General features: G+C 53.7%; 2 protein-coding genes and 1 long non-coding RNA gene across 6 annotated transcripts in view; 2 read left to right on the top strand and 1 right to left on the bottom strand.

The window, feature by feature from the left end:
* The window catches only part of AGFG2 (ArfGAP with FG repeats 2), a 21,973-nt gene extending 4,039 nt beyond the window's left edge, over positions 1-17,934 (top strand). For 2 of the 4 annotated variants that reach the window (XM_032605606.1, XM_032605609.1), the window contains exons 2-13: positions 4,741-4,834; positions 5,682-5,797; positions 6,910-7,063; positions 7,632-7,797; positions 8,475-8,600; positions 9,245-9,277; positions 14,275-14,395; positions 14,585-14,667; positions 14,858-14,938; positions 15,806-15,949; positions 16,294-16,379; positions 16,708-17,933. In XM_032605606.1, coding sequence (XP_032461497.1) covers positions 4,741-4,834; positions 5,682-5,797; positions 6,910-7,063; positions 7,632-7,797; positions 8,475-8,600; positions 9,245-9,277; positions 14,275-14,395; positions 14,585-14,667; positions 14,858-14,938; positions 15,806-15,949; positions 16,294-16,379; positions 16,708-16,767 — 1,264 coding nt within the window. In that variant the 3' untranslated portion in view covers positions 16,768-17,933. Of the gene's footprint in view, positions 1-4,740; positions 4,835-5,681; positions 5,798-6,909; positions 7,064-7,631; positions 7,798-8,474; positions 8,601-9,244; positions 9,278-14,274; positions 14,396-14,584; positions 14,668-14,857; positions 14,939-15,805; positions 15,950-16,293; positions 16,380-16,707 lie in introns of all 4 variants that reach the window. The other 2 variants (XM_032605607.1, XM_032605608.1) reach the window with 2 other exon arrangements.
* On the bottom strand, positions 8,607-19,309 carry LOC116740214. The gene is made up of 3 exons (XR_004345839.1): positions 19,180-19,309; positions 14,535-14,727; positions 8,607-8,871 (listed from the first exon to the last, which is right to left on the bottom strand). It is a non-coding gene; the product is annotated as an uncharacterized LOC116740214 (long non-coding RNA).
* On the top strand, positions 18,004-24,490 carry LOC116740211 (insulin receptor substrate 1-like). The gene is made up of 4 exons (XM_032605605.1): positions 18,004-20,060; positions 21,441-22,399; positions 22,591-23,723; positions 24,112-24,490. Exons 2-4 carry the CDS (start codon positions 21,913-21,915, stop codon positions 24,172-24,174), a joined length of 1,683 nt encoding a protein of 560 aa, XP_032461496.1. The 5' UTR covers positions 18,004-20,060; positions 21,441-21,912; the 3' UTR covers positions 24,175-24,490.

Below are 24,490 nucleotides of genomic sequence, written 5' to 3'. Positions count from 1 at the left end.
GGGGGGTAAAAATTGCCACTGAAAAGGACTTCTTTCCAAAGCAGTGCCTCAGTGTTCCTTCTTGTTCTGGTTTGCTTGGATGCCTCAATGGAGAAATGAAAAGAAAGAAAAATGCCTCAACTTTCTTTAAAAAGGAAATAGATGGAGAGGCCTGAGATCTCATTGGCATCTGGGCTAGGCACTATCTTTGACACCCAGTTTTTCAGCCAAGTATGTGACATGCTTCCCTGACCTGTCTGTCTGAGTCTGTCCTTTAATCCACCATCTTTCAGGTCTCAGTAGTAGCTATTTGTCTCTTCTACTTCTTTACAACTTTATTCTAACAGTGGGATTAAGTCAGGATTGAGGTGGACGGAGCCCTGGACTGGATGTCAAGAGATGTGCCTGACAGCTCTTTATTTGTGACAAGTTGCTACCCTTCTGGTGCCTTAGTTTCCCTGTCTGGCTCGCTAATAGCTGTTCCTAACCAAAACACTTTTATCTCCATGGAAGGAAAGGTATAGTATGTTGTTCAATAATTCAGTACTTTTCCATCTGTCTGGGCTGGAGAGGTAGACGTATGCCTTGCCCTTATTTTAGTCCTGTCCCTCCATCCCCTCGCACCTCACCTTTCTTTTTTAAAAAAAATTATTTTATTTTTTTTTTGGCTGCGTTGGATCTTTGTTGCTGCGTGCGGGCTTTCTGTAGTTGCGGTGAGAGGGGGCTACTCTTCGTTGCGGTACATGAGCTTCTTGTTATGGAGCACAGGCTCTAGGCGCACGGGCTTCAGTAGTTGAGGCACGAGGGCTCAGTAGTTGTGGCTCACGGGCTCTAGAGCACAGGCTCAGTAGTTGTGGCGCATGGGCTTAGTTGCTCCACGGCATGTGGGATCTTCCCGGACCAGGGATCAAACCTGTGTCCCCTGCATTGGCAGGCAGATTCTTAACCACTGCTCCACCAGGGAAGTCCGCACCTCTCCTTTCATATTCACTTCTGCCAGGCAGAGATGGACAGAGTCTCTAAAATTACAGATTTAGGCATTTTATTGTATAGGGCCTTTGGACAACTTGAAAAGCTCCTAAGAAAATAATAAATTAACAAAGGGGTGAGAAGAAAGGGGGCAAAATGTGAAAGGATTGAGATTGAGCCTGAAGAGGAAGGTAGCTGGTAGTATCAGGATTCCACGTGTCTCTACATGAGGGCAGCTGTTTATTATTGTCACTGAGGAAGAACTTCAGGAAATGGGTCGAAGCAGGGGACTTTCAGTTAGGAAGGAGTTCCCTAAAATTAGTGAAATTGACCCTGGAGCAGGGTAATGGGGAGCCTTCCTAAGAGGGACTCTTCTTGGTAATGTTTGGGTCCAAGATAAGAGCTAACCTGGTTTAGCTGAACCCTGCTCAGAGGCAGAGGAATGGAATCCCAGGGGCAAAGAAACACAATCTAGAGTGTATGAATTTGAACACAAATATTCAGAGGTAAGGAATGCCCGAGTCCAAATCTGGCACAAATGAAGGAACTTGGGTGCTGGGTAGAACTGTTTTTTTCCACTGTCGACCTGGCAGAACCCTTCTTATCTGAGCAGCTGAGCAGGTTTGAGGCTTCTGTGAAGCAAGATAGAAGCAAAACATGGGCCAGTTTGAGGGCGATGACCACAGAGAAACAAAAGATGTGGTATTTGCAGAAATAGTAGTATGCTTAATACAAGCAAAGGGAAGGGAGAGAGGCAAAGAGAGGGAGGATTGGGCAGACTTCAGGATCTCTGCAAGTCGCTTCACTTGCCAAGTAATTCAGAGTGCTTCAGAGAGGGAGTCAGAGTACTTCAAGTGCCCTTTAGGTGCCCTGTGAAAGAGAAACTGAAGTAGAAGAAGACATCATGACTGGGCTGAAGGCTTGAGCCCTAGTAATGTACTTGCCTTCAACTAGAAAAACTTGCCCTATTCTGGGCAAATACCTTTATCTCTATTTCCCCAGCTCCTCCTGGTTAGAAATAATAGAATAAATTTGCTGTGATAACCAAAGAGCAGTGCCTCCTTCAAGCTCTCACTTCTTCTTGTTTTGGGGAGAACCTGAGAGTTATGTTGGGGAGACTGGCTGCAAGTTGGAGAGTTGGGTCTGTTTAATTCCAGGCCAGTGATTCCCATCTGGCCCAGTACATGACCCTGGTTTGTACCCGGTAACACACAACACTCCTAGACCATTTGATTTCGGCTCCTGGGAGGAGAGGGGCTCTCATTTCTAAATTGCTTCTCTTGGCCAGCAGTGGCCTCTCTATGATTCAGAGACAAACGCTCTGACTCATAGGCCGTGTAACTAGGCCCTCTTCCTGGGCTGCAGTGTTGCCTTGTAGACTCTCCCTGCCCCCAAACCATGGCTCTGGTTATACATGATCCAGTCCACAGACATCAAGGTCAGAGCAGTGCTTTTTGTACTGTGCTATGGAAACATCCTGTTCCACCAGATTCATTTGGCCCAAAGCACCTAAATCACTTCTTTTCTCTGCCTTTCCTTTATCCTTTCTCCACCCCACCTCAAAACCCCTCCAATCCAAGCTCAGCCAGAGGAAGTTCTGTTGCTCTAAGCATCCCCTCTAGACTGATGAGTGGGTCAAGTTCCCCACCCCCCACCCCTGCCAAGGAAGCACACCTCCCTGTTTATACTTTGCTAACAGTTCCTGGTTGTCCTGTCAGGAAATGTCAATGACCTTTTTGTGATAGGCTTAGAATCTGTTTTTCTAGTGTAAACATAATACATTTTACTTTTCCCATGACCATTTCTCTTCCCTCACTGCTGCATCCTGGTGCCATGTCCTCCCCCATCTGACTGTGTGCGCCTGCTGCATTGCGAAGTACCCTCTCCGGGCTCCTTGGCTCCTTCTTGGAAGCAAGTGATCGAGGACTAGGTCCTATAATTTTTGCATCCCCCACAGTGCCAAACGCAATGCCTTGTGTTTTATTTAGCAAAGTAAATATTTGTCAGTGGGAGGTGATAGGGCGGCCCAGGATCATAGGAACAGAGAAGTCTGCTCTGGCTAGACCTCGGAAAGGCCTGGCATTCCCAGGGGGAAGGGCACAGTGGTTAAGGTGAGAAAGGGCAAGGGAAAGAGTATCAAAGTGGGATGTCTGGACTGCGGGATGTCTGGACTTCAGGACCAAAACAGAACCAAGCCATTGGTAAGAGAGGCTTTAGGAGAGAAAACTGGAGTCTCTGAAATGCAATCAGAAGAGAGTCTTCAGGTCAAATCAGGTTTAAGAGCTATGGTTTGACACCGAGTTACAAAGCCTGGCTTTTGGTTTTCCCGGCTCTCATCTTTCCTCAGGTCATCCGTCCTCTTTGATATTGCTTATCTTTTAAAGGGGTATTTTGAAACCCATCCAAGTCTAGTAGCAGAATTGCTGAAAATGCCCCCAGTTGTAGCCTCCAGTGTCCTTCCTGTCCTTGGTTAGAATCCCATAATCGGTAACTTGTCCAAAAGAACAGCTGTCCTTCACTGTTTACCTTGTACTCTGTCTTCTGTCCATTCTCCCCGCCCAGGCTGCCTTCACTTATGCTAACCCACGCACTGCCGTTCTGCCAGGCTCGCCTGGGCACCTGTATTCATCGTGTGTACCTGTAAGCCTGCATGTGTGATTTCTCCACCTTTCCCTAAGATTTCCATCTGGTAAATTTTGTTCGCTTTCCTGAGGGCGTCAGCCAGGACCGTTACTTTTATTTTCACGTCTTGCCTTGCCTATTTTTTCCAGAGGAGTGAAAACCAGAAGAGGGCTTATCAGTTGAGACTGTCTTTCTTGCATGTGCCCATGGTCTTTCACTCCTGACCCCAGCGTCTAATTTATTTGTTTTGGTTCAGCCAGTTGTGTTTTCATGTGATGAGGGCCATAGGTTCAGACTAGAGTAAAACTGAAGGTAAGGAAAGGGGAACCTCTGAAAGCCTGCCTGGCTTGGCCCCAGGCTCCGGTTAGAGCACTCTGGAGGGCAGCTGAGTGGGGGCGAGGAAGCCTTCTCAGCTGTAATCTCCACAGGGCATCTGTGGGCAGAGCTGGACTCCCAGGGAGTTAACAGAATACACAGAGCTGGCACAAAAGCATCCCTACAGGGTATATGTTCCTGACTCATGCCCGTCTCATACTCATGATTGAACCTGACTTCCTCCTGCTTCATTGAAAGATCTAGAAGTGAAAGGAAGTCTGGAATACTTCTTTTCCCAGAGATCACTCCCTAAAAAGAGAGGCCCGGTCCATCCCTCCACCACACCGCCCTCCTGTGTAGTCAAGAGGGGGAGCAGCCAGCCTAGGGACTCTTGTTTCCAAATCTTATCTGTGTTGGTATTATCAGGGATAGTCACGGGGGCCTTCATTTTTGCTTTCCCTCATGCATGAGGGATTTGTGTCTCCATGGGCTCTGGGACCCTGAGGATGTGCTCAAACAGTGATGAAGCAGGAAACGGGAAGTGCCCCCATGCCAGAGTTCCCAGAAATACCCCTCAGCCTGAACACCCAGCTGCTGTGGTCTAAGCCGAGGTAGAGGAGGCTTCTGGATGGGCAGGCTCTACCTTTCTCTCCAGAGTGACTCGGGTTCCCTGTCTCTCATGAGAAGCCTCCAGAACATTCTTGCCTCCCTTCTTTCCTTGAATTAGGAAGTAGCTTCAGTCAGAGAGTTTCATGTACGTGTAGTTTTATCCTTTCCCCCTCCCTTTCCTCCCATAAACAGACCTGCAGTGCTAGTGGCATTCTACTTCTCTTTTTTTCTATTTGTCTCCCACAGGAGAGGCCTGAACCCCCCTCATCGTGTCAAGTCCATCTCCATGACAACTTTCACTGAGCCTGAAGTAGTGTTCCTGCAATCCCGTGGAAACGAGGTGAGCCACCCCAGACGGAAGGGTTCCAGGCTGCAGTTGCCCTATCTGTCAGTGGAGCTTTGCCTCAAGAGTGTAGAAAAGCCCTACAGTTTTCTTTTTTGTTCGAGTTTCTCTTATTTTTTAGTACGTAAGGTATCTTAACTTATGTCCAGGTGTACATTTACAGACAGTTATAAAATTTGGGGTTTGTCCAGGCCCCTTGTTGGAAGAATCAGGGGAAGAAGCAAAATCTCTGTCGGGGGTGGCTCCTGGGCACTCGAGGGGGGAAATGCTCCACAGTGATGAGCGTTCAGGGTTGACTGAGCCAGGCCCTCCAAGCAAGAGCTCCTGGAGCCAGCTCTGCTGACTGGAGCCTCGGCAACTGGGTCTAAGCCATGTCATTTACTTGAAAGGGAGTTAAACCCCTTCTCCAGCTAAATCTGCTGGTGGGAAGATGCCAGCCTTGGTGTCAGCAGTACCCCTAGCTTATGGGTGACAGACTTAACTTGGAGGGTGCAAACAAGGGCCTCTAGGGGGTGTTCTGGAAGCTACAGTTCTGAAAATTGCTCCTGACCCCACCTCCATCCAAATTTAGTCCCCCTTAGTTCTCATGGCCCTCTGTTTTCTTTCACAAGATGTGTCACAGTGTGTCATTATAAATGTATTTTTATTTATCTAAGGCATGACCTCCCCGTTAGATGATCCACTCTGCGAGGACAGGGATCATGTCTGTTTTGTAGGTGTATCCAGATCCTCACATTGTGTCCATGCTCGATAAACGTCTATTGATAAATGAGCTGGAAATGGTTTGACTCCCATTTCATGCTTTCTGCCTCAGTTCCTCTGCCACCTGACTTCATTCCTTTAGGTTTGCAGGAAGATTTGGCTGGGTCTTTTCGATGCTCGCACATCTTTAATACCAGATTCCAGGGATCCTCAGAAGGTGAAGGAGTTTCTCCAGGAAAAATATGAGAAGAAGAGATGGTAAGGAGGAGGAAAGAGATTGCTCTGGAGACATGTGTCCAAGACACACTTCATCTTACAGTCCAGTTTCCAGAGCTGAACTGGGGCTTCTCTCAAAGGCTAGACGAGGGTTGAGTCTGTTCCCTTCAGATTCAGTTAGGGCCGAATTCTGACTTCAAAATAACAAAGGTACAGGAAAGAACAACTTGCTCTTGGTCACTAACCTTGCAGATTTGATGTCCCCTCTTTTGGGGAGACAGTAGACTGGTTGGAGGGGAGAGCTATGGCCCCCACTAGGGAGTCTGGGTTCATTTTTATAGCTCAGCTGATCTCATTTATGGAGAGAGGTGACTGGGAGCACATGTCCTCTAGCTTCATGCTTTTAACCCGTGATTCATATGTCCCCTGTTTTCCTGCTGAGGAAACAGCATCTCTGTTCTCTCTTGCCTTTTCTCTCCCCAGGTGTCACTTCCTATTGTTCGATTTCTGGGGGGTGGCGGGGTGTGTACAGTTGGGGGTAACTCTGGGGTGGAGAAGAGAATTCAGGGAGCAAGGAGACTGGTGTGGATAAAACAGAATTTTGGAGTCCCTTCGGGGGGCGGTCCTTGGGATAAAGAAGATACATCCGGAGTAGAGACCGCATCCACTGGAGTGGAAGGGGATTTGATCAGAAGGCGCAGCAGCCGGCAGGATAGACCGTGAGCACTTAGAAGATGAGGTGGCAGAGAAGGAGGAACCTGAAGATACTCCCAGGAAATAAAAGGGGACCCTTGAGTAGGAAGTTGGAAAATAGGATCACCTGTTGCTCAGCATGACTGCAGGTGTTATTACTTGAAACCCAGATGGTTTGATGTGTCAGAAAGAGGAGGGAGAGATGAGGGGAAGACCGGCACAAGCCAGAGCCAACTGAACATCCCTGCAGGAAAAAAATGAGCACCTGACAGTAAAGGGGAAGCTCAAGTTAGGCAGAACTTTGCTAAGTTGCTAAATTCCCTTTAGTTCAAAAAAGAGAATCAGTAGGGAAAGTGAGAAAGGACTTTGACTGCTGTAACCTGTGTTTTGTCAAGCACCTAAGCTGAGCAAGGTCCAAGGTTTCACCCCTCTCCTCTTAGCCTTACTGTTCTTTCTCCAAGGTATGTCCCCCCAGACCAAGTCAAAGGGCCCACTTATACCAAAGGTGGCGCCTCCACCCCCGTCCAGGGCTCCATTCCAGAAGGGAAGCCCCCGCGGACACTTCTGGGGGATCCTGTGCCATCTCTCTCGGCTGCTGCCTCCACTTCCAGCCAGGTAACTCTCAGATGTGCCCTGCAGCTTATTTTGGGATTTGGGAGGCAGGGGTATCAGTTTCCTAAATCCAATTGCCTGAACTTAGCAGACGACGGTCCAAGAGGTGTGAGCAGGTTCTCAGCCTTGCTGTTCCCATGTCTTGCATCTCTCACCTTGGATCTGTATGTTTTGGAAAAAAGACCCCAACAGGAAGTGGTATTTAGGGAAGTCAGAGTATCAACTTCAAACGTGACCATTCCTCCAAGGAAAAACAGGGGCCAGGACACTGCTTCAGGCGCCTGGGAAAGATGAGGAGGGGCTGTTGGGCGACATCCCTGTGTATCTCAGGGTTGCCTTGACTAACGTGCTCTAAAATATGTGGTTCTGGGAGCTGCTGCACTGAGAGGACAGAGGAATTAGGGATGAGAAGGGCTCAGGCACCTTCTGCCCGGGAACCCTCTTGGTTGAGGGTAGTTTCTGCCTCTCTTCTCTCTCCACTCGCCTATCTGGGGGCAGCCCGGGGAGCCATGCAAGGGCCTGGGTCATGGCTGGGATTCCGAGTGCTATATGTACTGCCTTCTCCTCCAAGTCTGTCAGTCAGTCTCAGCCCCGGACGTCCCAGCCCCGGAGCTCTCAGCCACCTCCCCCCTCCTCGGTCAAGAAAGCCAGTACTGACCTGCTGGCCGACATCGGCGGAGACCCCTTTGCTGCTCCCCAGGTGGCACCAGCTTTTGCTGCATTCCCAGCCTTTGGGGGTAAGTGGGACTTGGGAAGAGAACCTTCCTACAACATATGTCCCCATCACACAAGGAATTCACTCGGCCCTAGCTCTCTGCACAGGAATGAACGTGATGGTAATTCTGAAGTATCATGGCTGGGAGGGTGGGGGTCAGATGAGTACAGCCGGGATTCGTTTTGGGAGTTTGACCAGAAAGCATGGCAGTTGGGGGCTCCCAGCTCTCCCTCTTAGAGCATTGGAAAGAGCCTTTTTCTTAGTTTCTCTCTCTGTTAAAGTGGGGCAAGGGGATTGTCACAGGTTCCATTTCCCCTGCCCTCTTCCAGAAGATCAGCAGTAGCCAGTAGAGGGTGGAACAAAGTGATTATCTAGTTTCCCTTTTTCCTTTTTAAAGCCCTTCCCCCCAGCAAAATCTTTTTCCATGATTCCGCCTAAACTAGGCCCTGACAAAAATGTTAATGCCTCACGGAGTAAGGATAAAAAATGGGGAGTGAACTTGGAGGCCTCTGAGATGCCCTTTCCCCCTGCATGTGTCTGGCTCTCTGCCCCAGGCTCCTGCCAACTCCCTCTGAAGAGGACCCTGCAGGAAGGCAGATGTCCCATTGAGCAGCCCTTGGCCTTCAGAACTAGTCCGTGTGATATGGATTACATATACATCATATATAAACATAACCTTTATATTCTCTCCACCTATAGGCCAGACGCCTTCCCATGGGGGCTTTGCCAACTTCGATGCCTTTGGCAGTAGCCCTGGCTCTTCTGCATTTGGAAGCATGCCTCCAGCTGGCCAAGCCCCGTTCCAGGCGCAGCCAGCACCCCCAGGTAAGCTCTGCCCCTCTGGCTTCCTTGCTTGCAACCGTGACCCACTGTCCACACCCATACATCACCCTGCATTCACATCCGCACCCACCCAAAGTACCGCACAAAGAGGAGAAGCTCCAGGAAAGGATGAGGGCAGTCTGATGGGGTTCTTGTCAGGAAGAAGGGGCTCTGTTCTCTTTCTTCATGTAAGGAAATGGCTAAAACTGCATCAGGAGTTGTGCAGGCTATGCACTAGGAGGTTGCTGACTGGGAAGTAATGGAGACCCGAGTCCTAGAAAACATGAGAATGGACATGACCTTTCCCTGAGAGGGCCCCCAGGGCAAGGTCTGGATCAGCATCCTAGGTGGTCTCCAGAAGTCCTCAGGCATCCCTCTTAGAGCAGAAGCCTGCCAACACTGCATCGTGTTGTTCCTGTGGGATGGAAGGAGAGTCTAAAGGCCCCGAAAGCACTCGGTCCCTCCCGAAGCTCCCAGACATCAATCAGGCTTCAGAGCTTTCGGGCTGCCTCCTTCCTTTGGACATCCTGCACACAGGAGGGCAGCCGGAGCGCTGTGAGGACAGATGTCTGGGGACGGCCAGTGACTGACACTCTCTCTCTCCTCCCCACCTACCTGCCCTTTCCCTGCCCCACCCTCACTGCCAGCCAGTCGGATGCTAACTGGAAGTCACAGCTTCGGTAAGTTATTCCTCCCACTCCACAGCCGACCCAAGGCAGAAGCCTCTGTCTCAGGTCCTCTGACCCTAGAGTTTTGAGGTCTGGAAGGAACCCCTCAAATTTAGCCTTTAACAAAGGAGGCAGTTAGCAGTTTCCCTAGTCATGCAGCCCACAGCCCAGCAGAGCCCATCCCACAGCGCAGACTTCCTGACTCTCTGCTGTCCACAGCGCCCCCGCCTCTCACTGTTGCTCTTGTCTTTAATTTTTTGAATGGAACAAGAAGAGACATTTTATATTGACAGAATTTAAAATTCACAACAGAGTTCTCACATTGTGAACTTAAAGTAACTGACAGAGTAGCCTTGAAATCCATAAAGCAAAAACTATTAGACAGAAAGAAAATCTGATAAACCAACAGATGGAGCCTATAATAGATTCTCTCACAAGATTCATAGGTGGAGTAGATAGACAAGGAGGGAAGAGAGTTGACCATTTGAGGAACACTTTAACAAGTTTGACCTAAGAAGTATAAGTAGAACTTTGTAACAAAAATACAGAATATATACTATTTTCAAACATATAACCCTTTTATAATTTGACCATATACTGGGAAACAAAATCTCCATAAATTCTAACAAGGAGAAATTGTTATGTTATTCTATATAACATGTTATTCTGTATGGTAAAAGATGTCCTAAAAAATGTCCCCACACAATGTTTCATGTCCTTAAAGGCATGAAGCAGATGAGGAGAAGACACTTACAACATGGAAAACAGACAAAAAGCTAATAACCATAATGTGCCTTTTAAACTCCTATTAATAAGAAAGACTAGAATAATGGACAAGGGATAGAAGCAGATAATACCCAGAAAAAACATGAAAATGTCCTCAACCTAACGAATCAGGGGAAACACAAATTAGAATAAGATAGTAATTTTGCACATTATATTCACAAAATTTTTAAAGATGAATAATGGCCAGTATTGTGTGGGGAAATAGGCCCTTTTGTATGCTGTTGGCAAACATGTATACTGGTAGAGGAATAATCAACTTAGCAAGAGGGGGCTATTCCCAGGAATGGGATCTGGAAAGGAAACAGCCTATTACAAGGTGGTTATAAACTGGCTGGTTGAGAGATGCATTCCTAGCGCAACTGATCAGTTTAAAGGGAGTGCTTAAAGTGCCAAGCTTTAAAGGAGAGAAGGGAGGCATCAGCCCCGGAGCCATCCCAGGCTGAACCTGGGATGGACCGTCTGTCCAGTGTCTGCTCATCTCAAGAAGCAGACAGCCCACGGCCAGACCCAGAGCTCACCAGCGCTGACGGTGCTTGGGGAGCACCCCCGTATCATCTCCATGAGGAAAGAAAGATCTCTGTTTTGCAGCTGAGGAAACTGGCTCAGCTTGGCCAAAATCAAATGTGTGATCAGTGGCAGATCCCATTCATTCCCAGCCACACCATGACCACGAGGGTGTTACTGTGAGTGTGACGTGAGGAACCACTGGGGAGGAAGTAGGAAGATTTGGGTGAGAGGTGGATGTCTCTTCTGACAAGGCTGGTTGTATTGTTATATATCTGAGGGGGAGTATGGAGAAGGGGGGTTTCTAAAAGTGCAGTTTCCCCTGAAACTGTTAGAAGGCAAGTCTACTAATCCAGCTGTGTGGAGTGAGGCTCTGGCAGTGGATAGGAAGCAAAGGAGCACAGGTATTGGGAGCGCTGGCCTCCTTTCTGAGGATGCGCCCTCGGTGCAGGGAGCCCAGCCTGCCTGAGCCAGGGCCGGCTCTGCCCTCTAGCGCCGGCCAGGAGGCGCACAGCACTCTCTCCCCGCCCTCGGCGGAGAGCCTGGTCCTCACTGAGGGGAGCACCCTGACTCAAGGGCCCAGAGCAAGACTGAGGAGTCAGACCCCAGTAAGGACGGGGAGCTGTGTCCGCTGGGAAAGTCCATGTACCTCGAGTCTGTCGGGCAAAGGAAAGGCCTGGGGTCTGAGAAGCCAAAGATCCACCACCGCCCTGGTGGCTTCCCAGCCTTCCTCACAGCCTGTGGGTGCGAGAGGACTGAAGACCAGGGCTTGCAGTGGCCACAGCCTAGCACTGTCCCTCAGGAAAGCCCAGGGGTTGGGGAGGGAGAGGGGCTGAGGAGAGCACTGTCCCCTGAGTGCTGGCTCTCAAGAAGCAGCCCATCCCTGGAACCTCGCAGGCAGGCCCTGGGCACTCGGCTTCCCTGCTGGCTTCTCGGCCCTTCCACATTACAGCCGGTCCCCCATCCCCATCAGGTATGCTCTGTGCCTGGCACCAGGAAGATACCCTTAACAGAGGGGTTTGGATAAACACAGCAGCCTCACCCTTTAGAAAAGGAAGATCCACATTACAGTTCTGAGGTGCTCAGAAGAAAGCCCAAAACTGTACTGACAAGAAACGAGGGCTGAGGTTTGAGGGGACCAGGGAGCAACGCGGATTTGAGAACCACCCCGACCCTGCCATTTCCTTCCTTGCCTTGTGTCTTTATCTTTTCCTTTCTCTCTTCTTCCTCTCGTGTCTGAGAAAGAGAAGTATCTTCCCTTGCGAAGGTTACCTCCCTCGTCCTTTCCCACTTTCTGCAGGGCTTGGTCCCATCAGCTTTCCTATCTGAATTTCACCTCCACTTTCTCCACCTCTACCGGCATGTCCCCTTTTTCCCACAAATACACTTCAAGTTCCCGTCCTACAAAATGTCTCTGCAGCCTGACCCACGCTGGTCTCTCGTCTCACCTCTCCACAGCTGTGCCTCTGGGGAAAGGGGTCAGTAGCCTTCACTTACTTATCTTTTATTGTCCTGTTTTCTCTTTTTTTTTTACTGAGTATTTTATGGCATAACATACAAGCTGTTCTGAACCTCGATTTTTCTTTAACTTAACAGTACTATTAGGGACTTCCCTGGCGGTCCAGTGGTTAGGACTCCACGCTTCCACTGCAGGGGGCATGGGTTTGATCCCTGGTTGGGAAACTAAGACCCTGCAAGCCGCATGGTGCGGCCAAATAAATAAATAAATAAATAAAATCACAGTACTGTTAGATTTTTTTTTTTTAGCGGTACGCGGGCCTCTCACTGTTGTGGCCTCTCCCGTTGCAGAGCACAGTCTCCAGAGGTGCATGGCTTAGCGGCCATGGCTCACGGGCCCAGCCGCTCCGCGGCATGTGGGATCTTCCCGGACCGGGGCACGAACCCGTGTCCCCTGCATCGGCAGGCAGACTCTCAACCACTGCACCAGCCCTAGATTTTTTTTTTAGTAGTACATTAAGAGCTTCCTCATTCTTTTGTATAGCTGCACCACTGTCCAACTTCTGTCTAGACCATAATTTATCTGCTCAGTTCCCTGTTGTTGAATATTTAGGATGTTCCAGTCTTTTGCTGTTAAACAGTGCTGCAGTTAATAACTCTGCTTCGGCACATTGGCAAGTTATATCTGTAAGGGAATTCTTGGCAGTGGAATTGGTATAGTGGAGACCCAGTTGATACAGAAATAAACAAAAATACATCACTATAAATATGTCAAATGCTAGGAAGGAAAAGAACAAGGTGCTAGGAGAGGAAAACCAGGATCAAACACTGGAGTCAGGAAGGCCCATGGAAGACATGGTTCTGTTAAGCCTGCAGGGTGAGTAGGAGTTAGCAGGCCAAGGCCATGGGCAAGGCCTCTTGTTCAAGGCAGCGTGGAAAGGCCAGAGCTGAGGGCTGTGGGTCGGGCCCTTTCCGCTCGTGTTTACCATCTGAGCCAGCCATCCTGTGTTTCCTTTGAGACCTTGTCTTGCTTCTCTGACCCTGGAAGTAGTATCTTATAGGTATGACAAAACCTCACATTTGTGTTATGCTTTATAGATTTCAAAATACTTTATCTCAGAGGGCCTTTACAGCCACCCTACAGGGGGCGGGGTTGGGGAGCAAGAACAAAAGTGGGCTCCGGAGAGTGAGAGAGATGGTTTGCTGAAGTCACAGCGGTAGCAGGTGGCAGAACCACAACTGGAATCCAGTTCTTCTCCTTCTGCCTGTTCAGCTGTTCCTTCAGCAAACCCTTCCGGAGCACCATCAGGAGGCGGGCACTACGTAAAGTGTGTTTCCCTTCGGTAACAAAAAGTCTTACAGCACTCAGAAAAATCAAGCTTTTCCCCATTTGTAGCCTCATTTTACCCTCACTGTAGCCCAGAGTAGTTGGCAGGACCCCACACTACAAATGAGACTTAGACACTCAGATAAAGAGGCTTTCTTAAAATGACAGGGCCTCAGGCCTCTCCCTTCGAGACCAGGTTGCTGATTGGACCCTAACCCTAACCCTAACCTGCCCCGAGGGCTGTTCTGTAAACTTCCCCTGTGAGGCTCTTCCATGTTGACTATGAAGACCAGGGAGGGCGGGAGAGCCCTGCTGTCGGCCCTGCCCCGTGGGCAGTGTGTCCCAGCCCTGATCTGAGGTCCTGGCGTCAGGGGGCTCCCGAGAGGGGTGCAGGCGGCTCGATGGGAGTGAGAAGGGTGCTGGCGAGGCCGGAGATTTATGCTCAGCACCTCCAGTGCCATCTCCGCGTTCCCCGAGTCACCCAAGTGTCCCTGAGCCTTTCTGCCCTTCACAGCTCCTTCCCCACCCCTCTACCTGCCCCTTCATATGATTTATTCATAAATGGAAATGCTGTTTAGGCAAAAGACAGACGTTTCCATCTCTTAAGGAAAAAAATGGGAAGTGTAAGCCAAACTAGAGCAGGAGGGGCGGTGACCTGGACGAGGAGGAAGAACTGCTTTTCTCTCTGCAGTGGCGGTTTTGAGCGCTAGGGAGATTGAGAAGGGCTGAGTCTCACATCGCCTAGAATTCTCGGTGGGAGACAAACCCTCCTGAACTGGGTGATCCGATCCGGGGGAAGAACGGGCTGCCTCAGAGGACCCCGTTTGTGCCATCCCTCCCCTCCCCCTCCACTGCACCTCTGCCTCCATCTCTCCTGCCCTTTCCGTCCTGTCTCATGCCAGCACCCCCTGTTTTACTTCCTGTGCCTGCCCAGGGAGCAGCCAGGGGACTCCATTTGGTGCCTCTCCTCTGGCACCTGCCAGTCAGCCCAACAGCCTTGCAGATACGGGCAGCCTCCTGGGACCCGGGGCATCAGCTGGAGGCATCCCTAGCAGGTAGGTCCAGATGTTGGGGAGCTTGCCATCAGGCAGGAGAGCCGGCCAGGAAAGCCTGGCCTTGCTTATACCAGCCCACTCGGCTCCTCCCGTCCGGCAGGACAGAGTTTGCCATCTCCTAGTTCCTTGCCCAGCTCACCTCCTTGGTGCTAGATGATGTGCACGCCGACTTTTCTCCCCATATCACAGCATGTTCGGGATGGCCAGCCAGGTTCCCACGCTCCAGTCGGCCACCACTGGTGGAGGCGGAAGCACAGGGCTCTCCTTTGGAGGTGAGTCTTGCGTGTAGAGACCCAGGGAGGGGATCTAAGGCCAAGAGGAAATTGGGGACCCTGGAGGGAGGGGAGTGGGGAGAGATGCACACCAGGATTTAGAGGAATGCTCAGTTATCACGATATTAACCAAATGAGAGAAAAATAACCAGCTCTTCATCCCTCCTCTACCCCATTCCACCCTGAGCAGCCTTCAACCCTTTCACCACACCTGCTGCTCACGCCCAGCTGCCTTCCACCAACCCTTTCCAGCCCAATGGCTTGGCCACAGGTAAGCCTTCCAGACTGTCCCCTGGCCCTGACTCTCTCCAGAGTCACCAGCCCAGGCCAGGCCGGTTTAATTTCCAGTCCACCTAGTGGGCAAAAACTAGAGGCCCCTAGGTCACCAAATCAGAATTTTGGAGTTAGAAAAGACAGGCTGCCCCTTCCCTGAACCAGTTCCGAAGGGTTAATGCTGACTGGTAGTGTGGTGATTCTTTTTTCTCCAACCCTCAGTTTCCCTCTGGGAGCCCAGCCTCCTTCCCTTCTGTGTCCCACCTGAAACCATGGCCCTGTTTCCTGCCCTTCTCAGCTGGAGTCCTGTGGTCTCCTGCCCCTCCCCAGCCCCTGCCTCTGCTTTTCTCTCTCCAAACTCACACTCACGCCCCCCTTTGTTTTTTTGTTTGTTTTTTGTTGTTTTTTTGTTGTTCCTCTAAAACCTTCAGGCCAGGAAGAGAGAATAATATTTGCTACCAAGCTGACCCACGTGGCAGGCCCAACACTTAGGGCTTTACATCCGTTATTTGATTTTCACAGCAGTCCGAGAAGATAGGCATGGTCCCCGTTTTAGAGATGAGAGAACTGAGGCAGAGAGGGCTGGTAATTTGCTTTGATTTATGCAGTTTAAGAGGGGGCAGAAAGCTGACCCCATGATCATAACTACCCTGCTGTCCGAGCCACAGGCCACAGGCCGGAGAGGGCAGGGTTGACACGATGCTTGGACGCTGAAGGGTTTCGTGCTCATTTCAGGTACTTCCACACCTCTGGGTGGCGAAAAAACGATATCCCATTTCTGTGTCTTGGAGGGACTTAGGAAGAACTGTTCTCCTGCCCACCTTCCAGAACCTCACCTACCTCATGTCCCTCCCTCCCTCCACAGGGCCAGGCTTTGGGATGAGCGGTGCTGGGCCTGGCTTCCCCCAGACGGTGCCACCCACCGGGGCTTTTTCCAGCCCCTTCCCCCCACCGCTCTTCCCCCCACCGCTCTTCCCCCCACCGACCTCAGTGACTCAGCAGCAGAATGGTAAGGGATTCAGACTGCACCCTCCTTTCTTAGCCCATTCCCACCCCCAGGGACTCTGCTCTGTGTGTGTGTGTGTGTGTGTGTGAATATTAGAAATACGTATTAGGGAGCCAGACATCTGAGCTAGTTCCCTTTTGGACCAGCAGGGGGAGACCAGGGAAGCAACAGACCTGCCTGTGTCCTCTGACTGTTCCACAGGTTTCTTCCCGGCTTTGGGGAGGCCCCCACTGGCTGCCCACCTTGGGATGTAACTGGGCCTGCCCTGCAGGGAGGCGGGCGAGCTAGGCAGCACTAGCCCCGAGGGGCAGGGTTCCCGTCAGCTGAGTTTTTGCTCTTCCTGCCAGGCTCTTCCTTCGGAGACCAGGGATCTGCCAAGCTGGGGCAGAGGCCACTGAGCCAGCCAGCTGGGATCTCCACCAACCCCTTCATGGTGAGTGGCCGGTGCAGGGCCCGGGCCTGGTGTGGGTGTGGCCTTTCACTCTGGGGGTTGGGACAGAATCCTTCCAGGAGAAGAGGGCAATGTGGGGCGGAACCACGCCCCTTCCTCGTGAAACTGCCTTGGCCCACCCAGGGATGAGTGGGCTGGTTAAGGAGCTTCTGCGCTACCCGCCCCTCTGCTTGCCTCCTAGCTCCCTTACTTTCCCTCCTCCCTCAGCACAGCAATTTTGAGGGAGAAAGGAATCCTGAGCTGCATTTCTTCCGTGGCCTCCAGCTTTTCCTCCCTAATCTAACAATTTGTGGTGATTGTTTCTTTCCAGACTGGATCCTCATCAAGCCCGTTTGCCTGCAACCCTCCAAACACCAACCCATTCTTGTAGCACTGTGTCCGGGGGGCTGCTCTCTGGGGCCCCTCTACTCCCTGGAGCTCTGATGACCACTTGCCTGTGGCAGTTTTGCGGGTCTGAGACCAGATGGGTCTTGTTTCGCAGGGTAGGGGTCTGGGGATGGTGGAGGTGCTAATGCTTTGCTTGGGGCTTGCAGATAAAAGGGCAGCTTCCCGGGTCAGCAACCCCAAGGCTTCCTCCTTCCTCCTCCAGCCCCCACCCAGGTAGGGGGCCTGGGAGGCGGGCTGGCAGAGCCTGGCCTAGAGGAGCCTTGGTGTTTTATTTTTCAAATTACTAATTATGATGACAAGAGTCCTCCTCTCCTGCCCCCAGCGCTCCCTTCACTCCGAACCCTGTGGGCAGAGGAAGCTGGGGGCACAGGCTGAGCTGTGCTCCTTGTGGGAACAACTCCCCACTGCCCAGCTGTCTAACACTGTTCTCCTCGTGGGAAGAAGCACAGTGGGGAAAGCAGGGCGGAGGTGGGGATGAGGCGTGCATGGTGTTGACATGGGATGGTGATCAGACGGGACGGGGAGGTCCTGGGGAGCCAGAGTGCCCTTGGTGCCCTGGCTTGGGACAGCACCCCTTTCTCCATGTTTTTGCTTCCCCAGCTCCCTCAGGATGAGTAGTTTTACCTACATACTTATACATGCCCAACTTCCGTCAAGCACTTTAGTTAGCTGTGGTGTCATGTTTGGATACCAGTGTTTTATATTTATACATAGAGAATTTTCTAATATAGCCTATTATATATATATATATATATATATATGCATACACATACGTATCCAGGTGCAGCCATTCTTCCTCTCCCAGACAGCTCTTTCACACGGGGAATGGGATCTGTGCCTCGCAAAGCCAGAGCTCCAGGGGATGGTGGGGAAGGAGGCACACTTCTCGACCACCCCGAGCCTGGGCTTTTCCAGAGAAAGGCTTTGTGCAGTTGGCTTTTTTTTTTTTTTCCTTTCTTTTTCCCTTGTGCCTCCCCCGCTCCTCCCCCTGGCCCCAGATCTCTGCACCAAAGCTGTTGCAGGCAATGTTGGAAAAGAACTGCATTTGAAAGAAAAAAAATGGCTCTCGTGGTCTTGCTTTGGGCCAGTTTGAGGGGCCTCATGTCAGTCAACGTGACTGCTTGGGTCAGTGCCCATGCTGCTGTTCGCCAAGGACAGAGCCAGTCCCTGTCTGAACTGGAGTCCAGTTTTAGCAGTGGAGGGAGCGGGGGAGGGGGTGCAGAGGAGGACCCGGCATGAGGGTCGGGCAGGGCCTAGTCAAAGTCCAGCTGTCCCAGGTCAGCTGCCTCCTCAGCCCCTCCCCAGACCCTTGCCACCTGGGGATGTTGTGTCAACAGTGTCTAGGCTGTGTGTGTGGTAACAAGACAGCTGGCTTGAGTTAGACACCTCACCTGGGGAGGAGAGGCCCCGAACTCAGCCCTGCTGTGAGCGCCTCTCCCTTTCCTAAGGCTGCCTGGGAACCCTGGCCCCTTCAGTCTTCCCTTCTTGGGATTCCTCTGAGTCTTTCCACCCAATGACCTTTAACCTGACAGCAAGGAGAGGCCGGGACAGTCTTATCACTGATTTACTTTGAGGATTTTTCCTGTAAATACCTTCAGCTGCTGTTCTTTGCGCAGCCAGGTGTGGCCTCCCCACCTTCCCAGGGCTCAGTCCCCATCCCGTCTTGTGTCTGTGGTTCCCGTTCTCCAGCCTCTACTCTCCTTCCATCTCCTGGTGGCGCTCCCAGGGTGGACCATCTTTTTTTTTCCCTGGGTATTCTCTGTCACCCTTGATTATCTGTGTCTCCCCCATTCTCTGCTCAGAGCCAGGGACGGGAGGGAAGCTGGAATCTTGTGGTGGAGAAGGAGGGGGAGGAGGAGGCTTTTTCCCCAGCTCCCTGGCGCCTCCTTTCCTAACCAAAAACACTGAGGTTTGGAGGTGAGATTTAAAGGACCAGCAGCTGAAGTGCTTCTTACTGTTTGAGTCACACTGCCGCTGTTTCCCAGGGATCTCAACTGCTCAGTGCCTGGGCGCAGGACCTCCCTGCAGTCCCCCCTCCACGCTTCTCAGTCACTCTGTCCGACATGGACCCCCACCAGCTCACTGGCCAGGGCAGGATGACCAGTCAGAGAAGTTACAACGGGTCAGCGTCCAACTCCAGGGCAGAAAAATCAAGAGTTCGCAGGGCGTAGGCCGAGGCCGGGACCGCAGCTGCCTCTCGGTGTGGAACAGCCTGGTGCTGCCTCCACCCGGCGTCCTCTCTCCAGGCAGGCAGCAAAGATGGAAGAATCCCTGGCCTCAGGAAATGTCTAAATGACTGGGCTGTGCTCCCCCGCCCCGTCGCCCAGGGCCTCCCTGCAGGCCCTGCCTGGTGGTTACAAATCTGGACCCACACCATGGGGCTGGAAGGACTCACCCAGACTGCCACCAGGCTTCTGACCAAGTGCTCATGTCCCCCTGGCCAATGCTGTGACAGTGCTCTGCAGGCAACAGTCCTCTGGCTTGACCCCAGCCTTCAGCAGGTCACTGGCGGCTGCCTCTGCGGGTGAGGAAGCAGGAGCCAGTGCCCAGGACCTCTGTCAAGCTCTCCGATGGAGGAAGGGGCTGGCGCTGTCCCTGCAGACCCCTCCAGAGGAGTGAGAACCTGGAGGGAGGAGAGAGGGGCACACGGGAAGAGCCTGGCCCTAGTGCCCCAGCTTCCTTCCTGGGGGCTCCCCTTTGGTAACAAGAGTCTTCCATAGGCACTTAGAATGTGGAGAGCCCATCCCACTGCTGCCCTGCACCTGGCAGTGGGATGCACAGGTGGACCTCCTCAGGTTGGGGGAGGTGTTCTCACCCAACAGAGCTGAAGTTCTGTTACTTCCTGTCCCGGGGGAGCAACATGAGTTACCAGGGCAACAGGCTCAAATCAATCTCGTCTGGGTAGAGCCAAGGGCAATGTTGTTGCCAGGGCAACTGATTAAGTCAGTCGTTTGGCTCCAGGCTTTTCCTGGTACCCAGCAGGCTAAATCACCTGGCATTGATTACCAACCCACTCGACCAGGTTTGCTTGTCCAGGGCCCAGGTGCTCCAATCCCTGCTGCTTCCTGCTTTATCTTTACCCAGCACTTAGGGGTTCAATGACACAAGGCCGTCTGGAGCTGGTCTCTGTGACAGCAGCTGTGATTTCGCAAGGACTGGGGTGCTCCAAGGTGGACTGGTTGGTGGGGAGCGGGAAGGAGCAGATGTGAAGAGACCCTCCTGTGCGTAGCTTCAAATCAAACCTGGGGAGTAAGGCTCCAGGCAGGAGCACAGCAGGTACGTGGCCCCCATGGGTGCCCTGCTCCTCAAGGCAGCACCAAAACTAGGAAGGGGAAAGGCCTGCAGATGTCTATTGTGTCCCTGCCACTTCTCCATGGCGCATATGTTGAGGCCACACTGGAGGCTATGACCTTGAATATACTTCTGGTGTCCACTTCAGGATCTCTCACATACCTGCCTCTCCCTGGCCAACACCCATCAACGGTGGAGGCTGCCGCTGGCCCACGTGCACCACCTGAGCTGCCGCCACCTCTCTGGCACCTTGGAGAGGCTTTGGCTGACCGGGGTGGGGGTGGGCGGGCACCTGGAGCAGAACCTGGGCGCTGCTGCCTGCTGGCCAGATGCCCATCCTCATGATGCCAGGTGGTGCCCTGCATCACACTTTCAGCATGACCCTTAAAGGGCGTTCAAGAATCTGAGCCTTCCTGCACACCGCACGCACTGTTGGCTTTTCCAGTATTCCAGCTCATAGACCAACCCCTTCCTCCCACGCCTGGGAAGTGGAGGAGCCGGGGTGGGAAGCCCAGCCCTTCCTACTCAGGCTTTCCTGGCCCTTGGACTAGCCGGAGAAAAAGAACCAAGTGGCTTTGCCTCAGTACTCCTGGTACAGCTCCTAACTCACCTGAAGGCGCTCCTCCCCAAATACCATCTTTAATAGGGGCCACAGCTGCCCTCTCCCAAATCCTCAGCTCCTCCACTGTAGGTGTCCTACTTGCCGTGACAGTGAAATCATAAGGTCCTCTAAGGCCCCCACCCATGTGTCAATTACCGGTTTGTCTCACAGAGTGCGCACTGACCGGCGCCATCGCCCCCAACGTGAGTCAGTGGTCCTTGGAAGGATCAGAAGTGGGGTGTAAAAACGTCTGAATCCCAACCCCATTTCAAGCCTCCCGGGATGCAAGGGGCAAAGGGTACCTCCGCCAGTGCAGAGAGTCTGCACTTCTGTGATCAGAGCCTTCAGCTGGCCTGGGCAGCGTTATTTTTGAACAGATGTGGTGAGAAGGGGCTGAGGGCAATGGTGCAGCAAGAGGGCAGTGCCCCTGAGAGAGAGTCTCTTCCTCTACTGGCTCTCCTTCAGTGCCACTTGACTGGAACCCTGGTGGGTATGGTCTGTGCACAGGGACCGATCCAGAAGTTAACTTACCCCAAGACACCTCCTATGGCCCCAACCCCGCAGAGAAACTGAACCTCCATCTCCTCCAAGATCAGCATAGGCCAGTGCTCCGTAGCCCTGGCTCCTGGGATTACTTGGGAAGGCAGAGAACAGAGCCACTCCTGGGTGGGAAGAGGAGACACCATTCCGAGTGGGGAGTGGCAGAGGCCGGAAGGGGGTGCCACTGTAAGGGTGGCCCGGCTCAGTGGCCCGCTCACCTCTAGGACTGCAGACGCCACCAGCGCGGTCACCACAGACGTGGCTCCACGCACACTCGCCTCACCTCGCCGCTTTCTCGGCCGGCCGGCAGCTCAGACCAGTAGATACGCCACCCCACCCCCGCCCCTGCAAAAGCCCAGTCCCAGGACACGGGGTGGGGTGAGGCGGAGGCCGCCTCTCCTGGGTTTCCCCACTCACACTCCACTCCCACCACCCGGCGTCCAGCTCCGGGGCGCGCAAGGGTTAACCTCGCAGGGGTGGGGACTTCGGCTCGATCCGCGCTGGGAGGGAGGGGAGAGGAGAGGAGAGGAGGCGACGGGAGGCGCAGGGGTCAAGCCTCAGAGTCTGTCGGAGGCTCGGGTGTCTCAGGCCACCGGGCAGCCACTGGGGCACACGGTGCGGACCCCCTGCCCCAAACTTCAAGTTGGGAGTCGGGGGAAAGACGCTGGGCATCAAGACGGGTGGTCGCCTGTCAGGATGCCGCCCCCCTCTCCGGGGGCCGCTGCGTCTACCCCACCTCTGCCGTCCCAGCCCCTGCTCCGGACATTTTACTGCTTTGGGTCCGGGATGAAGCCCGGAGGCCCCACGACGACCCCGGAGTTCGAGTCGGCCGACATGGCCCTGGGTCCGCCGCGGCCCTGGGCCTGCCCGGCTGATGTGCGGCTCTGCGGCCACCTGCGGAAGCAGAAGTCTCAGCGCCGCCGCTTCTTTGTGCTCCGCGCCTACCCGCAGCGCCTCGAGTGTTACGAGAGCGAGAAGAAGTTCCGCGCCGGCCGAGCGCCGCCCAAGTTCAGCGTGAGCCTGGAGGGCGCGTGCACCATCAGTAAGCGCGTGGACGCGCGTCAGCGACACCTGATCGTCCTGTACACGCGCGACCGCAGCCTGGGCGTGGCGGCGGCCAGCGAGGCGGAGCAGCAGGCGTGGTACAGCGCCCTGCTCCAGGCGCGCGCCGCCGCCGCCGCCGGTGAGGCCCGAGCCGGGAGGGGGTGGGGGAGGTGGATGATCGTGGATTTGGTTTATCCATAGTCTGTCCCTTCCCCAGGTCTCCGAAATCAAGACCAAACGTGAAGGGTTTACACGTTTTCAGTTCCCGGGCCACAGTGAATCCAGCCTGCCGGCCCGGGATCCCCTATCACCAGACCATTGTCTCTCCAGGTCCCGACTCCCACGAGGACCCTGGGGCCTGGATCCTCGCTCCGTTTCAGGACGTCTGGCCCGTGACGCTGCAGCCCAAGGGGCTGGGGCGGGCACGAGGCCTGGGCAGCGGCGACTACTGCCTGTGCCTGGGTTCCGGGGTACTGAGCCTGCTGCGGAAGCCCGGGGGCAGAAGCTCCAGGGCCTCCCAGCCATCTCCGCCGCCGGCCCTGCGCTTGTCCCTGCTCAGCGTGCGCCGCTGTGGCCATGCCGACGCTTTCTTCTTCCTGGAGCTTGGCCGCTCAGCACCCACGGGTCCCGGGGAGCTGTGGCTACAGGCGCCCGACGCCGTCGTGGCCCAAAGCATTCACGAGACTGTCCTGACCGCCATGAAACGAATCGGGGACAGTGGTGCTGGTGGCAGGGCTGAGCCACTGCCAAGAAAGCCCCCGACGAGTGCCTCCACACCCTCTGTCCCTCGATCTTATGAGACCCCAGCCTCTGCGGCCCAATCAAGCGGCCTGTACCGTCTGGGACGCCTGAGTGAGAGAAGCGAGCAAGCAACCCTCAAGACCCTGGCCAGGCCGGGGGCAGCAGCCTCACACCCCGAGGGGCTGGAGCTGGGCGGGGTCTACATAACCAAGGGAGCCAGGAGTGACTACGAGCCCATGGGGGGCGGCCAAACCAGTGGCTACATGGTGATGGCAACCCCGGGCCTTCCTGCCTCAGCCAAAGCCACTTCCCACCAGCTGCTCCAGGATGGAGGGATCACTGAATATGTGTCCATGAGCCTCTGTGCACCACGGTCCTTTTCCTCGAGCTTCTTGCCTCTTTCCTACAGGCCTGGGGCTGGGGAGCCTGGACCCGGGCTCCAAGGCCCTCATCTAGGCGTGGGAGACGACTGGGGACCCGCAGGGGCTCAGCGCTGCTTGCAGCCGCCGTCAGAGTTAGCCGGGGAGTACGTGTGCATTGTGTACGCGGCCGCCGACTACATAGGAATGGGCACTGACGTCCCCGAGCCCCCTGACAGCGGCCTCAACTATGTAGACCTGGACCTGGTCCCTCCCCTGGAGGTGCGAGGCGACGCCCCCGGGGCCAGGCACCGCCCACACAGCTACGCACACATCGAGTTCCAGAACCTCGGGGAGGCCCCGGTGAGGAGACCCCCGTGGCCCCTGGGTATAGCTGATGGATGGAGAGACAGACGGGAATGGAGAAAGAAAAAAGGGCAAAGTTAAGAATGCCTTCCTGCCCACCCTGCTAAACCCCACAATCCCCTTCCGCCCGATGGAGAGGCTCTACAGCCCAGATGTCCCCTAGGACGTGTGACCAGCAGAAGCGCTGAGCTGCCCCTTAGGACGGGCTGCCTAAGGGCTCCGCCCCTTCCAACTGTGGCGCCTGTGAAGTCTTCGGGAGGAGGTTCCCCAAGAAGTTGGATTCTTTTAAGGGAGAAAATTCTAGAACTCTTCCCCCCTTAAAACAAAACCCCTACAAATTTCTGGACCTTCTCAGCCAAAGCCCTGACCCTCTGTTTCCCCACAGAGTTCCTGCAGCATCGCTCCAGAGTCTCAAGTCAGCCTTGGCCCCACACCCTGCCTCCAATGACGACCACGAAGACAGAGTTCTCCCCCTCCCCCCCACACACACCTGCTGTGTTTGCCTGGTGTCAGCTGAACTCCTGGGACCCCAGAGCAAGAAGGATGAGAGCAACAGGTATCTTACACTAGGTGCCTTCCCAAAGTGATGACACCCCCTACCCCCTACTTTGCCTCTCCCAACACCAGCTATGTGCTCACACAATTCTCCTTCTCCCGGGCCTGGCAGAACTGATGGAGTCCTTGCTTCTAATATACTTAATCTAGTCTAGGGGTCTATACTGTGCACCCCACCCCCATTAAAGTTTCCCTGCTGGGTGAGCCTG

The sequence above is a fragment of the Phocoena sinus genome, chromosome 15 (genome assembly GCF_008692025.1).
Source record: "Phocoena sinus isolate mPhoSin1 chromosome 15, mPhoSin1.pri, whole genome shotgun sequence".
NCBI lineage: Eukaryota > Metazoa > Chordata > Mammalia > Artiodactyla > Phocoenidae > Phocoena > Phocoena sinus.
The sequence above is the reverse complement of the archived record's forward strand: the minus strand, read 5'-3'. Positions and strand labels throughout refer to the sequence as shown.

What these genes read in the sequence shown, in the direction of transcription:
- LOC116740211 (XM_032605605.1), top strand. Translation starts at nt 21,913, where the DNA reads ATGCCGCCCCCCTCTCCGGGGGCCGCTGCGTCTACCCCACCTCTGCCG. An exon ending in GCGCGCCGCCGCCGCCGCCG is followed by an intron (nt 22,400 to 22,590) that starts GTGAGGCCCGAG and finishes TTGTCTCTCCAG; the next exon opens with GTCCCGACTCCCACGAGGAC. An exon ending in AGAACCTCGGGGAGGCCCCG is followed by an intron (nt 23,724 to 24,111) that starts GTGAGGAGACCC and finishes GTTTCCCCACAG; the next exon opens with AGTTCCTGCAGCATCGCTCC.